We start from the raw sequence: 19,181 nt of genomic DNA, 5'->3' as shown, positions 1-19,181 counted from the left end.
TCAGTCGATAAGTTCAGTTTGACGGTTGCATAGCGTTGATACGAACGCTGTGCATAATTTTGTGCGGAGAATTCGAAAATGGCTGAAGAATTAAACAGGTAAGGAACTATTACAGTAAGATCGAAACCCCTTCATTTTGTTTGTTGTAAGCTTATAAGTGTATATTACGTGCGTATTTATCTTTTTATAGGTGGGAAGTATTTGTGTGCTTATTCGAAGAACCGACACTCGTTACATTGTTGTGCGAGACTGAAGAGCCGGTGGTGAACGGCATGCCATCTATTTTTACCCCGAAACGTCGGGGTACAGTGAAAGAGATGCACCCCCTATTCTAGGTAGCGCTGCCCGGCGATCATTGCGCTGCGCGCTAACAGTTAGGAGTGCACTGCCATGTTATATCGTTAGAAAAATTGCTTGTAAACTTCTTTAAATTACTGTTTGAAGTCAACTGTCCGGATACACAACCTTTCCGGGCACATGGTGTGTAATAATACCAACTAGAACTTAGATTAGAAGTATTAATTTTGGATGCAAATTTTGAAACTTTCTAACTTTCTTTGCCTTCAAAATTAATTAAAGTTACAATAGACTAATAGACCTCTAAAGTTAGAGTCTAGATCTAGATCTACGTACTTTTACAAAGCATGTAAACCGGGAAACGATTCAAACAGCGGGTTTGGTCCTATTTTTTGGAAATCTAAAAAAGTAGGGGTCTAGTCTAGTAATTAAAAGTTAGACTTAATTGCAAAGTTTTTCGACTCCTCTGATGGGCATCCGGTTAACCACTTGAAATTATAATTTGAAGATGTCTTTGATTGGAAAAAGGGTGATTCCTTGTCCTAAACCAATTCATCTATGTTGTATCGTCGATTCAACAAGTGAAAAAACGCATGCGCGGTAGCAGTGCAGCACATATGGATAGATCTAACATGTTGTATACGTACTTTCTCTTCGATGTTGATGTTGAATATAGATCTACAACATGTACATGTATCATACCTTGAATACCTTGAATACCAAAGCTTCTGGAAGAAAGCCGTCTCCAGCTGCCAAGCTTCCAGGTCTAACTTCAAGGGGGGGGGGGGGGGATGTCCCAGCTTCCGGGTCTTGCACCATAGTCGTTTTACATGTACATCTGTATCTTGCTTGCTGGGTCATATCAGGATTGTCATAATTGGAGTGTCAACTGGGAGAAGGGTGAATGATATTGCTCTTTCTTCCAGTGTTTGTCAAGTCTGGCTTTAAAGCTGTTTAGGACAAGGAATCACCTGATTAAAAATAAGTGATTTTAGGAAAATAGTACAGGGAATTAGATTTGGATTAAGAGATGCAAACTACTTCAAAATTTGTGTAGAATATACCATAGAATTACTTTAAAATACAATTGTGATTATTTCATTTCATGACTGAAGAATCAGTTTCAAGCAGATGAAATGGAAGTATACATACTGTACATGTAGTTGAAAAGGTTTCAGTAGTGCACTATAAATTTAGTTTATATTTGCTTTTTCCTTGGAATGTTTAATAGACCTATGTGAAAGTAGGCTGGTTTGTTTTCCACATACCGCATGTACATGTATTCTTTTAAGGAGATTTGACACTGACCAGGATAGTTCAGAAATTTAGACCTTGAGTACATGTGAAATTCTCGAGTTTGATCATTATTTTTTTTTTTTCAGAAAAAAAATGCAGGAAATGTCTCTTCCTGTTACATGTACATGTAGGTCTTTCCTGACAATTGTGTGGTCTTTTTCTCTCCTTCAAACCAGGATATTGCTCTAGACAGGTGTCTGTGGTTGTAATTAAGGTCTGAACTGACTGTACAGTTATACAAGCTTTCTCTTTTACCATAAAAGTTATGTTAATCAGGACCAGGTTGGATCAATTAATTTTATGAAAGGGGGGGGGGGGATGAGTATGTTGGTGTTTGAAATAACAGAAGTCCTTTATCCTGACATTTTGACCTTTAATTTCCTGAGTTCTATATGATTATGTACAATTATGTATGAATATCGTTAAACACCAGAATTGCTAACTGCCGAGTTGATTCATTGGAGGAGGAGTATAGTAGGACCTCCCCCCCCCCCCCCCCCCAAGAAAAAATAATATTGGAATATTGTTACAAAACTCTGGTCAGCATACATTGTAGATGTACATGTATCAGAGAGGGAGGAGAAGCAATTTGTTTCCCTTACAATTTTTTCCTATTTCCATTTTTTCTTAAAGGCATTGTTAAACCATGTTAAATCTGAGATGCATGGCCCTAAGTGTTATCAGTGTCTGTGATATGGTGGGAGTGAAACCCTAACAAAATTGCGCTTCAAAATGATAATGAAGTGCCTCAAAAAAGTAACAATCGTTGAGTGACCAGTTTTACCATACTCATTTTCCCCAATACTGTAGACCGTTAGGAAAATGACAAATTAAATTTTGATTTTCAATCATAAATATGTTGATAATCAGACAGGCGATTAGCTTGTAAAAGTCAAGGGATTCCTGACTGACCTAAAGGTTTATTAAAATTATGATTGCAGCATGAGCTAAATCTAGAATTTTGTTTCAGAATCTGAGGCAATGTTACTGAGTAACTTTAAACCCTCTCTAAAGTGTTGGGAGCCCCAAAATTTTGATGGCAAAATTTCACTTTATTTGTACAATCAAGTGAAAGAGGATGACATTTATCACTGAATACTGCAAGGATTCTCAAAATGAATTTGTTTGAATCCGGAAATTAATCAAAAATGAGGTTTTCGGCGTGCAAAAAAAACCTAAATTCTGTATTCTTTCATCAATATTGGATTCAAACACATTCATTTTGAAATAAACAACATCCTCTTTCACATTATTACAACACTTACGTGAAATGTTGTCGTCAATTTTGTTGCAATTTTTGGGGCCCCAACACTTTAAAGGGGCTTTAAGAGGTAAGGCAGTATAAAAAAAAGTATCTCAATCATGGTTTGTGAAGAGAAAAACTTGATATTCTCCCTTTTTCCTAATTCCTTTTAATGCCCCTTGAGCAGAATGATTTGAAGGAAGATATAATGGCCATTCAATAAAGCTTTCACCTGGTACTACTGCAAAAAAACCTTTGTGAATGCTCACCCAACATGTACAGAGAGTAAGGGCGTTTACATTGCAGGCAAAAATTGTCAGTTTTCCTCAGATTTCAGTTGAAAGTTGCTAGGCAACTACAGTCATGTACCCATAAACACAAAAAAAAAAAATCACAATCGAATAACCCACCTCCTGTGCTTTTTTAATTGGTGGCAGAAACTCAGAAACTCCACCGTGTAAATGCTCGCTCTCAAAACAACGGTGATTTATTCTGGTTTTTGGTGTAAAAGAGACTCTTCACTTCCGTGCTAACGCATACAGAAACTTGCCACAATTTTTTTTTTTTGTCAAACACCATCCTTTTTTTTTTTTGGTTTTACCTGGGGCCCGTTTCATAAAACTTTTTATCTATAACAAATGACGAATTTCTATGATAAATTTGCTCTCAGCCAATCAGATGCCTTGATTTCAGTAGCTTATAACACTAGCTTATAACACTAGCTTGTAACTTGTTATTGATATCAAGTTTTATGAAACAGGGCCCAGTAGTGTAAATGGTACATGTAGTTCAAATAAAGCAATGGTTCTTCAAATTGGTCTTTCTGCAATGTACCGGTGATTTGGCCTACTACGGTGCTTTTAGCAGTAGTAGTTGGCCCCAAGTACTACTACAAGGCATAATATTATTGTGTAGAGAAAATGACGGTCCCGTTGATACAGGTATGTCACTGGACTGTGGATCTAAAGATATGGGGGTTCGAACCATTTATGTAATACTGTTTTTATCATTATTATTATTATTATTCGTTGTTCTTCTCTTCTTTTCTTCTTCTTCTTCTTCTTCTTCTTCTTCTTCTTCTTCTTCTTCCTCTTCTTCTTCTTCTTCTTCTTCTTCTTCTTCTTCTTCTTCTTCTCCTTCTATTTTTCTTCTATTTCTTTTTTCTTCTTTTCCTCCTTTTTTCTTCTTCTTTTTTCTTCTCCTTGTTTCTTCTTTTTTTTTCTTCTTCTCCATTTTTCTTCTTCTTCTCCTTTTTTCTTCTTCTTCTCCTTTTTTCTCATTCTTCTCCTTTTTTTCATTCTTTTTGCTTCTAATTTTTCTTTCTCAATCTTCCTATTTATTTCTTCTTCTTGACTTCTCAGTTATTCATTATTATTAATATTGCTGTTATTCAACAAATAGCATTCTTCATCTCAATTTTTGTTATGACATCATCTTAGATCTACTGCCTCCAACCTGACAGCAGGAGAAGCCCTTGCCATGGCAACCAAAGATGCTGCAGGTGCGTCCGTCTCTCCTCTGCGGATGCAGGCGCTCAAGTCTCCAATCCCACGCCAGAGCTCACTTCCCGTCAGAGCAAATTCACCTGCTGCCAGAATGCATCAGCTCATCAATAGAAACATCCTCTCTTTCCCTGTGAGTACTCTACATTTTTGTGGTATTACATTATATGTAGGCCTTCAAATCAATAAGTGTTCTTTCTCTCATTTGCCCACCCCCGACTTATCATAGACTTTCTCCTTCGAGTACATTTGTGTAGAATTATATACTATACATATAGGTTATTAGGTTCATAACAAAGATAATTTTTTTCCCTAAAAAAACCCTGGGGACGGTAAACATCCTTCTTTTTTTCTCCATGCACTGGGAATGAGGAGGGTTTGAGGGTTCAGCCAGCAAGCACCCCCCCCCCCCAAGGAATTTACAATTACAAACTCCTGCAATTAATATTGTTTATTTCGCTGTTATGTAAAACAAACAAACACGGGGGGGGGGGGGGGGGTCATTAAGAGCCACTCCCCTTCCTTTATTCCTTCAAATAATGTTAACATTTTGAATTTTTGATATAATTTGTTCAAATATCAGACTTTTCATAATGGAGACAAATAAGATTCTGTGAATTAATCCAGTTTGACAATATATGTAGTGTACAGTGTGTGGAAATCTGTACTAAATTGCAAACAGTATCTTTCCTATTATCTGAATATTGGTTGATAGATAAGACTCCCAACAAATCCTGAATTACTTTTTTTTTCAACACAGAAAAAAATCAAAAAGTTTAATATAGAAATTTGAATAAAAGAAGATAAAAATATGTTTTCTTAAAAATCTTTTTTTGTAACTTAACCTCTGACACCTTCAGAAGAAAATTGACACAATAGTTGCTTAAAAGTTTAATATTTTAATTTAATGAATTCTTATAAGAAAGTAACATTGCTATTTTTCCTGATAAATGTTGAGGTCTGTGATATAAATGGTATGATAAGCAGGGGGGGGGGGGGTCGGAAGACTGACCCCTGCCCTACACGTACTTGTGTATTGCAGGCTTAATCATCTCAATGAATTTCTGCATGCAGTATTTATTTGTCAGACATGACACATTGACAATACCCACTCTCTCCATATATATATATACACTGTCCTGTTATAAATAAATAGATAAATCCTAAATAGAGAAAGGGGTTGTTGCTTTCCAATTTCCATGCTAATGATTTGTGCATTAACAGCAATGGTGCTAATGAGATCCTAATGACTTCCACAAACCAGTCCAGACACCACGCTAACTACACGTACATCTGTACATATCATGTATGACATATATTGGATATACATGTGTGGTTGTCTAGCTTGTTGCTATGTGGCATAATTAAAAAAAAAGTATGTTCCTTTAAATGTTTGCTTTTTGTTAAAACATTCAAATTAGTTAGCCACTGCTAATCTAATAAAATCCTCGCTGAATAAAATTGGAGATGTCTTCTTTTTTATAAAACCAAAGACTACATGTACATATGTGTACATATAAATGCATTACCCCTTTTGTTTGACTGAAATTTTCATTAAATTATGTCATGTTGATTTGCTGATATATATGTTAATGTAAAGTTGTGTATTCAAAACAAGTTCGCTTTTTAGGTCTTTGTGATTTAATTCTACAGAGCTGTAGATTGATGACAAAATATATTAATTCTATCCTTAGAGATTCTTGCTGTTTTTTGTGTTTGTATACCGTCTCTCTCTCTAGACTCTCTCTCTCTCTCTCTCTCTAGACTCTCTCTCTCTCTCTCTCTAGACTCTCTTAGTCTCTCTCTCTCTCTCTAGACTCTCTCAGTCTCTCTCTCTCTCCTCCCCTCTCTCTCTTTCTCTCTCTCTGTCTCTCTCTCCTCCCCTCTCTTTCTCTCTCTCTCTCTCTCTCTCTCTCTCCTCTCCTGTCTCTTTCTGCTTTCCTTAATTATTTTCTCTTTCAAAATCATATCCAATATCGAAGGCTTAAATGAGATGGGATTCATTGGCTTAAATGAGATGGGATTCATTGGCTTAAATGAGATGGGATTCATTGACCATCTTGAGCTGCTGACAATTTATAAAAGTCATATTTTACCTAACAATTTTCAATCAGCTATGTTACTTATAATGAAATGAAATCTAGAGCAAGGACGACTCCCCATAATAGTGACTGAGCTGTTACTCATATTGCAACATTTACTTGTACCAAATTTGTCTTAATATATGAAACATATTTCTTGTATGATTCTTATTATCATCAGAAATGAGTAGACCATTTCAGAGATGCCACTAGTACAATTAAATCGTATTTAGTACGATAATAAGAGTGAAACCCCGCAGCCCCAACAAAAACTTTGCTTTACAATTTTCTCATTAAATTTTTATGAAAGAGCAAACATTTTTCTGAAATTTTACTGGCCCGGGGCCGAGTGTCGAGTTTTCTTGAAAATCTGATTTTTCTCTCCAAAATCTGATTTTTTTAGGATGCTCAGTCTGTTTTGTTTTTTTGTGTCAAGAGGTTGGCATATCTGCCATGTGTATATATTACATATCTAAGCTTCATGTATGTCAGGACATAATGGGTTTTCTCTTTTGAAATCATATACAATTACAATGTTTGAGGTTTAAATGAGATTGGATTCAATGATCACCTTGAACATGAACCCTGCCTCCAGTAGAGTGTGAATACCTTCAGTCTGAAAATTAGGACACTGCAGCTACACCTCTAATCTACAACAAAGAATCGATCTATCAGCTTTTCACTTTGAAAAAAGGTAATCCTTGACCTTAGACTAGAAGGCAATACCTCTGTCACTTCTATAAATTCATGTTCCTGAGGGTCACATTTCTGGTAGTTTTATAAAGAGAAAATCTCAAAAACGAAATACAACTGACTGTTTAATTATGCCATGTATCGTAAAGGTCATGTACTTGTAGATATTGGTAGCTTAAGGGGAATTGCTCTTGCCTGGCAGTTTTTTTCTCCCTGTTCAAGCGGCTTCTTGGTTGCTTGATTGGATCCATATGAACACATTTATACGATAATGCCCCTCAGGGATAATTTATGCGCAGATGCAGCTGCCTGATACCCCTTTAGCAAAACATCATCAAGGACACTATAGATGACACCAGAGTGTATTGATCCATTACCATATATCACCGTGATTCATACTTTTATTAACCCCCTTACTCCTGTAGTGCTCCATGAACATTTGAACTTAAAAGCAGAGGTGTTGTCGTCAAAGTCGTTTAATACTTTAATCTTTTGACAGGGAATGCATTTAGGTTGTGGGTTCAGACCCCGGCACAGCATTTACAATGAAGGTCTTTGAGGCGAGGCATTATATCTACATTGCCCTTCTCCACCCAGGTGTGTTTAGGGGTTCCAATGTCACTGTGGCGCGATTATAAACATCGGGGTGCTTGCAAACAGGCAATTTGCTGGTCCACTCCCCATGGGAGTGGAGAATGTGCACTGTAAAGTGCAGAATCGTTACTGAATCCAGTGACCGGCAACATAATGCTCTTTAGTGCTTTGTTCAGTTATGGTGTAAAAGGTTGTTTTTGTTATTATCATTTATAGTACCTGTAGTAGTGGGTAGTGCAAGTGGTATTAGTAGTAGTAGTAGTAGTAGTATTAGTATATTACTAGCAGGACCCGTGGAAAATCCACGGGATTCTAGGGGAGGGGGCCAAATAGATAGATAGATAGAGGCCTATGTGCTATCCAAAAAAAAAATAGATTATCTTTATATAGAGAATTTTTATATATATGCTGTTTGACCATAAATGGCGCATCGTAAAACAAACTATGTCAGATAGGATCTCGATAATTACGATTTATTTGCATTATTAATGTTGTGATTTCAATGTAGTTTCATGAAAAGACTACATATGCAGAGGCTTGGATTATGATTATGTTGGCATTGTTCACAAAATGTGTACAATTATTTTCAAAGTAAAGATTTTACGCGAAAAATCGGACGGTTTGTGCACAAATTGACTCGACTGTGTGTGGGACTGTGAGCGTAGAATCCAGTGAAAGATTTTTTTTTCGGGGACTCGATCTATATCAAATTTTGGGAAAATTTGGGGGGGCTACTTTTTTATCTTTCGGGGGCTCATTTTTCTTGGGCTAATTTTTCATTAATTCATTTAAAGATGCAGTTTGTTTAGTTTAGTAGCGTAGTGTAACGTAAAAAAAGGCGTACTTTCTGCGTCAAGTTTCTACGCCGAAAGTACGCGAATTTTGTTAAACATATTAAATTGTTTGCGTCCATCTTGCGTACTTTTTTGTGTTCCTCAGGGTATGGTAACGTAGGCCAGCGTACTCTCAGCTCAGCGTAGTTGGTACGCAACTCTACTATGGACCCTACGCCAATTAGTGATCGACCTGCCAGTGTCACAAATAAGGTATTAAAAATATGCTCATCTGACCGTAATTAAATGCCCAAAACCCCCGAGCTTTCGGGGGTTCAGCCCTTTGTACCCGTGGACACCACGCCTGCACTCAAATCGCTTTGAGTTACCTGACCCCCCCCCCCATACTTTAAAAATTGATTTGATGCAAGAACTGTATCATACTAAAAGTATTATCATGTTTTTAAACGACCATGACGACCGTCTGATTTTCTTGTGAAAACTTTACTTTGCTTGTGAAAACTTTACTTTGAAAAATGATTATCGAAATTCAGTATACAACTATACATGGCCAGAATAATCACAACCTAAGCCCAGGTTTCATACATCTATTCACGAAACTATATTGAAATCGGGGCAATAATAGCAATTTCAAAGTGTTGTTTAGACTCTCCTCACACCACGGACAGGCCTGGCTACTCAGGTCACCGCTACTCCATGCTCACACACTCAGCTCCGACGGCAGCGCTCAGCTGCGGTGGCAATACACTGTGGAAACTTTACTTTGAAAAATGATTATCGAAATTCAGAATACAACTATACATGGACAGAATAATCACAATCTAAGCTCAGGTTTCATACCTCTATAGTCACGAAACTATATTGAAATAGGGGCAATAAGAGCAATTTCAAAATGTTGTCGAGTCTACTCTATAGCTCAGCTCACCTCACCTCACCTCACACACAGTCACAGTTCCGACAGTGATCGGCAGCAGTGGCGCACTGCACTGCCCGTGCCTCACGGCAGCTAGCTTGCAACTGAACTGTCAGTTACGATACGATGAATTTCTTGTGAAAACTTTACTTTGAAGAATGATTTTCAAAATTCAGTAAACATGGACAGATTAATACCAAAGTAACCCTGCTTGCATACCTCTATTCACGTAAACTATATACAAATCACGGCAATCATCATAGAATCAGAGTCGAACCGACTGAGCTGTGCGTGTGACGGTGAGCGTAGAATCATCGCAAACATTATACACGTACGTTCGTACACACAGCAGGTCCGCCTAGCCTACAAAGCATATCCTATAGAAAGACGCATAGCACGGGTAAGCTCAACCCGTTGAGGATACATATTGGCTACATCCCCTCACCCGGGTGAGTCGTCTGTTGATGTGTATTTCTCTTACATGCTACAAATCGAACCCTATAGCAAGAGGTCTTACTCGGGATACGCCGCAGCTTTCTCAATGAGACTTGCTACGCCCGTTGACGCGAGTGGATTCTCGTCCATCGTGTGTCTCTTCGTCTCTCTTTGATAATTAGACAGAGGGCGGGTGCACGCCTTGCCGACTCGCTCTCGCGGGTTCGTCGCCTCCTCGCAATCCACGACGCCCGCCGTGCTCTCGTCCGCCCGTCCTCCCCGGCACCCCGAAACCGCGTTTAACGGCGTGGACGTCGATCGCGGGGTCGACGTGGCACGCGGGTTACGGGAGACAGACCTCGTGGAATTGTGCCGCCCTCCCCGCGCCACGGTGGAGGCGGGCGGGGTCGGGGAAAGACGTTTTTGAGGAACCGTTTTGTACCCGTTTGGACCCCCCGCGGCGATTAGTGGTATTAGTAATATAGATTATTACATGTAGTAGTATATTATTATTGATAGTCAATGACATTTTAAAGTCTTAAATGATTGCAAGAAGGTTAAAGAAAACCATTTGGGAAATCAAACTGCCATCAAGATTCGATAGGGTCTAATCCTCTTACTAATCCTGATGAATTCAGAATACAGTTTATAGGGCGTGCCAGTATTAAAAGGTAGTACCGGTATTCAAGTTCTTTTTAAATGGTTTTGGGGATTAAAAGTGAAAATGGAAGCATTTTAGATGTGCATTATTATATCATAACAATGGAGCAAAATAAATTAGATGTTTTGCATGCAAAGTAATTCCAAGTTACTTTCTTAAAAAGGAGATAAATCTGCCCTTGTTGTAGGTAACATTTCAGATAATGCACAGAAGCTTTTGAATATAGAATACACAGATACATGTACCTCCTTGGCGGACATGATGTACATGTGTATGTAAATTCCTCTACCGGAGCTCTTAGTGAGAGTCTGTTTCGGCATATTGAACAATTTTTGTAAAATGTTTGGTGACGCAATTGTACACATCTTGCAAGTTAAATATTAATAAAAAGGTCATTAAATGTCTCTTCAATGCTGTCTTGCCTAAAAATGTATAAAATAAACTCTAAAAAAATCAAGAGAGATCTTTTCAAAAGAAAGAAATACATTTTCATAATATAACACTTTCTACATGTACTTCAAAATCTCAAGTTTTCTGTTCAAAGGATCCAAAAGGGGCTCCGGTGAATAAAACAAGTTTCTGTTTCGGCACTGTTCTATCGAATGCTGTTAGTATGATGTATGTGTACAACATACTCTCTGCTACAGACCGTCCCTACACTAAGGACACATTGTGAAATTTATGAGTAGTATTTTCACTTATAAATTGGCAATTTGTTTGTAAAAAATTTCCATTTACAAATCATTGGTGCCAATTTGAGGAATAAAAGCTGATTCCTTTAAACCTTTAGAAAATTCTGAATTTGCATGGTTCCTCAAAAGCATGAAGAACATCATCCAGAATAGGTTTTGTAAAGACACACATAGATGCACATTGTATTTTAAGTGTTCTTCATCACACCAATCAGAGAAAGTAATTTAATCACACCTCAATACCCCTGTCACATACTACTTTCTATAGATGCATCTTCTGTCGAGAGCCAGAAGGGCATTAACCGTGTGAAAATCTTGAGTTAACATCCTTCTTGCTCTCAGCAGACGTCAAAGAAAGTGTGTTGGCATTGTGCAACCTCTTGTTGCCATGGATACAGTGCAGATGTTTATTCACGCCTCATTTGATGTGGAGAACTGGTAATGGAGCTCTCCCTATTAATGTATCAGCTGTATAGAGATACCGGCCTTGATCATACTACAATTTAACACATCAAGAAAGAAGAGAACAAATTAGATTTTTCTATTTTTTCATAAGGACTGATTGAGCCTGCTCATCCTCTTGGACATTTGTTGTATGCCAATGTTTCTTTCCCTGCCCACATTCTCCATACAAGATCTCGCATATCATCTCATATGAAAGTTTGGTTTGATTTGATTTGGTTTATTTATTTCTGTTTGATTTATTTTGATTTTCTTTTGCATTTTTACAAATATATAACTAACAAACATTGCAAATTTACACTTGACAAAAGAATATATGTAGAATAAAGTAAGGCTGGCTGTAACTAATCAAAAACATCAATTTGGAGGGTTGACAAAGTAAGCAAAGCTTGATAGTATGACTAACCTCAAAGGATACATAATAATACAAATATGGAGGAAAAAAATATTGGTAAAAGGGGAAAAAGACAGAAAAAAGAAAGAAAAAAAGAAAGAGGGGATGCACATCAAGATTTACAGATGTACGTGGTATTTGGAAGAGTATGTATATTACAAAATAGAAATAGATGCTGTGTTCTGTGTTTCCCATTTTAAGATTTATATATCTTTATCTTCCTCAAAATATTTGATTTATTGAGTGATCCATCTGCTATGACTGCATAGGCCTTATATGAAGAAGAAGAAAAAATAGTAATAATGTATGAGTTTTTTATTTGGCTGTTCTATGTGTCACATACATACAAAACAATTTTGTTGTATTTTATTTTTTATTATTTATTTAGTTTCCATCTCTGGGTGAAATAGCAAGTGCATAATTTAATATAAAGGCAAAAGAGAAGTGACTCTTGCCAGAGATATTTTAGACGTATTAAGTATTTATTGGGTTCAAAAACTTCAAATATTAACAATGAAAAGAAATTGATTGAATTCTGGTGTGGAAATGTTGGAAGATGATGTAAATTTGATCATATTTTTCTTCTTCTGTATATATCCTCAATAAATACATTTATGTAAACCACTTTTAAATAGAAGAAAAAGCACCATATATATATACGTAGTACGGACTGTGCTTGAAGAGGCTAGTAGGAAAATGTGCAATATGCCAATATGTGCCTCTCATCCAATTAAGAATTTTATCGCCATTGGCTGGGCTGACAGCGAAATAGGCCATTTATGACACGTCTAATAAATTATTGCGGCGTAACAAACAGGCTGGATTTAAAGCTTAATTCACTGATGGCTAAATTGCGCAGTTCCAGTCTGGCAATTTGTTAGTTTCCTTTATATTGAAATAGATATGTGTCCAGATTTTTTTTGAAGGCACAATACTGGTACCTTTTTTTTCTTCACACAGTGCAGATATAGCTATTGCATATAACATATCTACTTGGACCATGTACTTTTGAAGAAGAAAATCACCCGAAGGCCAACTGAAAAAGGTTCCCAGTTCCTATGCTTTGTTCTTGCTCATATTCATTTTTCCACCAACCTCTTTAAATTCTGTATCATCCTCTCATGCCGATGTAAAGCAAAAAATATACAAAAGTAAGCATTGCATTTATAATCAGAATTCTATTAATATTACAATTCTTTGATCAAGCTCTTTGGATACTTGTGGCTGTCGTCTGAGAGACAGAAGGGTTTAACTCTGTATCAAAATTTTTGAGTTACCACCCTTCTGGCTTTAAACAGACAATATTGCAAAGTAGAAACAGATATTAAAATCATCCTTTTCCCTCATTTTTGATGGAGTGACCTGGGTGAAAAACTGGGAATTTTTCTTCAATAGAGCTACGCTCTCGGTTTGTGTTCACTTGTCTTTTCTTCCAAAGAGATATGAAATACTTGTATCATGTGTTGAGCGCAAGAAGGGCATCATAACTCTGTGTTGAAGTATAACCAGAGTAGAACCATATCACTCATCACACAATAAGAAACAGGCAAATACAATTGTCGGTCACATATACAGAAAGGATAATCTAATAGAAAAAAAACACAATATTATCAGAGGAGCAGGGGAAGGCTATGCTTTATATTTTGCAAATATAAATATATATAAATCAGCCGAGGACACAGGTTCAACACTGAGTCACGTCTTTCGGATGGTGACATTTAAAGGTCGGTCCCCAGACGTAAATAAACATATCTGATTGATACACGTCCGTTAAAACCCAATACACACACACACACACACACACACAAAGCCTGAACAAATGGGCAACCAAAAATGAATTCAGCAATACCAGCTTTTTGAAAATAGCAGATAATAAACAGAAATGGAAGACCATGACCGCTGATCTCTGTAACAGACCTGGCAATTGATGATGATGATGATGATGATGATGATGATAAGAAGTTAATCAAGTGTCAATGAGTAGTTTAAAAAAATAAAAAAAACTCTTGGCATTTAATATGTAGGATAGTTTCTTTTCCTCCTAAATTGGTAGCATAATTTTGTGGAGGGGTGTACTGTAGATAAGCTCATGCAAGTTCATAGATGAACTCAAGACCTGGGAGAGAAAATTATATTCCTGATTACACTTAAGAAGTTGAAATAACTTTGTGACATATAAATGTAAAAATCAATCCATCAAAAATTCAAAATCTACCTGGGATTCTGTAGGTTAACGTTTAAGGAGGAAAGAAAACAAATGATTACTGTACATAAAACACTGGGCACAGAGCCCAAATGTGACTGGCATGAGCCCTTGTCTATGTGTGCGTTTGTTGACAAGTCTACTCTAAAATTTGTTTATATGTGTTTATGTTTGAGAGTATATTTAAGTCACAATATCTCTTTATAGAAGTGCTATTGGAAGCTCAGATTTTAAATCTAGTACAGCGACATTATAGAACTCCTTACATACAAACCAAAATATTTTGTGTTCATTAGTACGCTTTAAATGAACATGAATTTTTCATGTTCAGTTAATTGAACTGGTTTTTGTGGTTTCTTTGTACATGAATGTGCATTTATCACCATGGCAGGCTTACTTCGTCTAAGCATATGCAGTTTTTATTGACTTTTTCTCTGAAAGAAGCATGATGTTTCCATGGAAACGATGCATGATGGAAGTCTTAGCAAGCACATGTTCATTGTATTTGAGTGCACTTACTGTAAGTCTGAACAATTGATTAGATTTCATGGAACTCCTCTAATATTTCACTTGTGTCATCCTCAGCTTGCCCTTATGTGGAGATACAATTTACATGCAAAAGATATAGTCAGTGAATACCCAAAACTCCCACCCCCCCCCCCAAGCTCTCTCTCTCTCTCTCTCTCTCTCTCTCTCTCTCCTCTCTCTCTCTCTCATCTCTCTCTCTCTCTCTCTCTTGCTCTGTCTCTCACACACATGTTCTCCTGTGTTTATACATGTACAATTAAATATCTTTATCTTTCTGTCTGTACCCAGCTACATGTACATCTCTCTCTCTCTCTCTGTCGCACCTGTATTTTTCTCTTCTTTTTTTAACCTCAAGAAAGATTTTTTTTTAAAGGACGGTGCCCTAATAAAACTGTTAATTTTCTTGCAGACATGCCTCAAATTCATTTTTTGTCAGTGTCTAAATAAAATACTTTGGGTTTCTTAAATACATTTATTATGTACAGTACATGTACATTGCCTACAGTATATAGGCTACATAAATTTTGCAAAATGTGCCTTTGTGAATATTTTACGGTGTTTGTAATGAACTGAATTGAATTAACCTTTAAGCCTATCCTTTATCCTGCTACAAAGGTACATACATGTACATGTATATCTCCCCATACAAGGAGACCTTTACCGTGTGTAATACATCATTTTGACAGTTAGAAGCCAGGAGGGCAGTAATTCATATCATTTTACAGAGTTAAAGATGAAGTTGAGTTCTGGTCATGCGATTGCATTGTGAAAGAAACGGTGTGGAATGGATCAGAAACAGTTGATCATCTAGCATATAAGAATTTGTGTGTATTGCAAGGTTCTGGAATCATCAAAATGATAAGAAATTTGGCCAAGTCTTGGTAAAGTTACAAACACTTGCACAGAAAGATGTATATGGGACTACACGAACACGTGGCGTAAAAAGCCGCCCCCCCCCCCCCCCCCCCGATTTTTACGATGTTACATGTACATGCATATTTAGAATATGAAGGCATTTGAAGAGCCATGCTTTTCAGGGAACATGTCTTAACTGATGGTCTTCCACACTTGCATAATAAGAATCAGTAATGCTCACAAATTATTTTTCACCTCTTCCCAGAACTCAACCTTCTCTTTAAAGGTAATACAAAGCTTTAGTATGGGGTCATGAATTTGGTTCAAATGAACATATTGGAAGCATTTGCGAATTTACAATGCCGGAATATTTCAGTGATCAATGTCGCGGTTGAAATCGAGTCTAAAGTGATGAAATTGTAAATAATAAACTCTTTATGTTGTATAGCTCCCTCTTAAAACTGATATTACTCTAGCTTTAAAACAATGTTTCTTGTCTGCAATCGACCCGTTTTCTCTTCCTGTTAGGAAATTATATAGTAGAACTGCATATTCTGAGATATTCATGGTCGCAGCTACCATGAAATGGCCTTACAGTAGGCGCTATTCAAAATATTTGAAATTTACCAGGAGCACCAGTAAATTTTGATTTATTCAATTTCTTGAAAGCAGAAGCGTTTAAGGGGCCACATTTTCCAGTGCTTTTAATACATCCACAGAGGCATCCAAATATATCAAAATTTAAAAAATTACTATTTATCCAATTTTTAAAAATTTCCCAAATCTTTGTATTACCTTTAACACCCTTCTGGCTCTAGACAGACAATTCCTAGTGATACAAAAATGCAATCAGCTAGCATACAAAGGAAGCAACTCAAGTGCCTGCAGACTCTGTCAATGCCAGACTCGACGTGAGAATTTTATTGCATTAAAAAGATTAAATGGCCTTCATCTCTGCCAGTAGTCGATTTATAGCTCAGAATGTGATTAATTATGCATGAGGATTTTTTTTTGTGCACATGGAAACCAAACAGACTTTAGACAATGTAGCTGTACATGGATGTATCTGTATTAGATGATGTAGGTATTTATGCAAAATATTGCTGTTGAGGAAAAAATTGAACATTTTTTTTCCTGACATGTTGGAATGTTACAATTAAAGCCCCTCCAAAGTGTTGGGAGCCCCACAAATTTGATGACAAAATTTCACTTAAACTGTATCATAAAGTGAAAGAGGATGTCATTTAAGACACCTTTTTTTAAAAGAAAAACATAGAATATTTGAAGAAATTTTCATTTTTTAAAGTTTTCTGGGTAAAATAGAAAATCAAAATTATGTTTTCTTTTATCAATATTTGTCTTCAAAGTTTCAAACACATTTTTTTTTTTTTTTGGGGGGGGGGGGGGGGGGAATCTTTGCAGAAGTGCATCTTAAATTACATCCTCTTTTACATTATGGTACAATTTAAATGAAATTTGCCATTAAATTTTTGGCGAATTTGGGACTCCCAACACTTTGGAGGGGCTTTAATCATGATTAGATATGAAACCACTACATGTACAGTATAACAAGAGCAAATAACTGAAGACGCATCAGACTTCTGCACATCATTTCACTTTTGATGTGATATCTAGAAGCTGGTTTAGATAAACATCAGAACATTCCCAATAGGCCTGTTTTCATCAGCTCGAGATTGCCAAATAGCCCGCTATTTCTGATTTGGGAAATAATCCCGAAGTTACAAATCGCGTCTTCATCAGCTCGAGACTTGACCTCAAAGCTTGAGCATGAGAAATTAGCTAGAGATATTTTGCTCAGTGTTCGCTCATAGTGCGAGTTTTCAGGCTGGTGAAGACGCACCGGACAGTTAGTGGGATATTTTGCAAACTAGCCCAAGATATTTTGGGATGATTATCTCGACCGAATATCCCGCTAATTGCAACTTTGGGCTGATGAAGACGCAAATTAACTGGATAATTTGCAATCGGGATAGTTCAAATAGCGGGATATTTGGCAATCGCGAGGTGATGAAAACAGGCCTTATGTGTTTCTTTCCCCTCCTGCTAAAATCACCATGCTCAACATTTAAAAAAAATTCAATTCAATCATCAAATTTGTTAGGTATCTTATTAGGTTTTAATGCCTCATATGCTGCCATAATTTAGCATGCATAATCTGCATTCCTGTCACTCCCCATTTATAGCCATAACAAGAACTTGAAATACCCTCTAAGGGGCTGTTCAGATATGACACGCTTAACCGCCGCAAAAAAGCAGCCATTTTTTTCCTACGTGTAAAATTAATGACAACTGCACGCTTGAAAGGACTTGAGCGTATCTACTGAACTCTGTTTTATAAGATACAGAAATGTGAAGGGTATTACACTTAACGTCATCATAAAAGACTCTGAACGAGCCTTAATGAACCGTGTTTTAGAGCATATTTGTTTAAACTCCTCCAGAAGACAGTAAAACTAATTTATGTTCATTTCAGACTGCTAGTTTCACACAGTAGTACACACCTGTATATGTAAGAGCAGCATCTGTTTGATCGATGATTTGTTTGCAGTCGTCTTCCAGCAAAATTATGACCGTCTCCCCACTCTTTAAACATCTTTCCCCCATTCATTGCTTTTCTTGACTGACGTACAAACATTCCCTTTATATTTATCCAAGAAATTTTGTATTTACTCCTCTTGAAAACCCTAAGTATAATTTATGTTCATTAAAAACTGCTAGATTCACATGACGTGTAGGAGCAGCGTCTGTTTGGTTGATGATTTATTTGCAGTAGGTTCTCTTCCGGCAAAAAGTGTGACTGTCTTCCGCTGCTTAATCATTTTGTCTACCAATCGTTGCTGTTATGAGAGCTTGGGTATGACTATGAAGTACATTGTATAGGGATGTGAGGCTGCATACATTACCATGGCAACAGCACAGGGAACAGATGGTGGAGGAGGGATTTTTTTTCTTCATTTTAGATTTAAGCACTCGTATTTAGTTTGAGTTTGTATAGTATTCCTGTTTAACATATAACATTATTTGTTTATCCTTGTTGATGGTTAAATCAATTGATGCATGTAGTTTGTATCAATTTGCAAATGTTAAAATTGAAAAAAAGGGTCTATTATCAGTGAGCACCATAATCACAAATATTTGGTAGTTGGTTGGTTTTGGAAGCGTAAAAGCACAATGTACATGTAGTGGCGTTGAAAGATGTGTCTGGAACCCAAAGGGCTTAAATTTTGGTGATGTCGAGGAATCAAGAGTTGCACTTTCACATACTGTGTATATCAAATTGACATTTACGATGTCATTGAGCTTGATAAAGGTCATGGACGTACGTTTATTATATAAGCTCCATGTTCTAATCAAGTGGTTTTATTGCTATTCCATGAAATTATGACTGTTTCACAATATCATACATGTATTTTGTGTTTCAGATGTCTTTGAATGCCACTATGTTCCGCTGAGTTACCTAATGTAGATATAGTTTTAGTTTGAATTAAATTATTAGATGTATTATTCTCTTTCCCAA

The 19,181-nt window shown here is 36.7% G+C and overlaps 1 protein-coding gene across 1 annotated transcript in view; it reads left to right on the top strand.

Moving 5' to 3' along the window:
- The window catches only part of LOC100892171, a 45,977-nt gene continuing 26,796 nt past the window's right edge, over positions 1–19,181 (top strand). The window contains exons 1-2 of the mRNA XM_030974021.1: positions 1–98; positions 4,276–4,471. Of these exons, the coding sequence (XP_030829881.1) occupies positions 79–98; positions 4,276–4,471 (216 nt within the window). The 5' untranslated portion in view covers positions 1–78. The remainder of the gene's footprint in view (positions 99–4,275; positions 4,472–19,181) is intronic.

This window comes from Strongylocentrotus purpuratus, unplaced genomic scaffold (genome assembly GCF_000002235.5).
Source record: "Strongylocentrotus purpuratus isolate Spur 01 unplaced genomic scaffold, Spur_5.0 spur5_scaffold_7, whole genome shotgun sequence".
In the NCBI taxonomy this organism is placed as follows: domain Eukaryota; kingdom Metazoa; phylum Echinodermata; class Echinoidea; order Camarodonta; family Strongylocentrotidae; genus Strongylocentrotus; species Strongylocentrotus purpuratus.
Note: the sequence above shows the minus strand (reverse complement) of the source record. Positions and strands in the feature narration are given on the sequence as shown.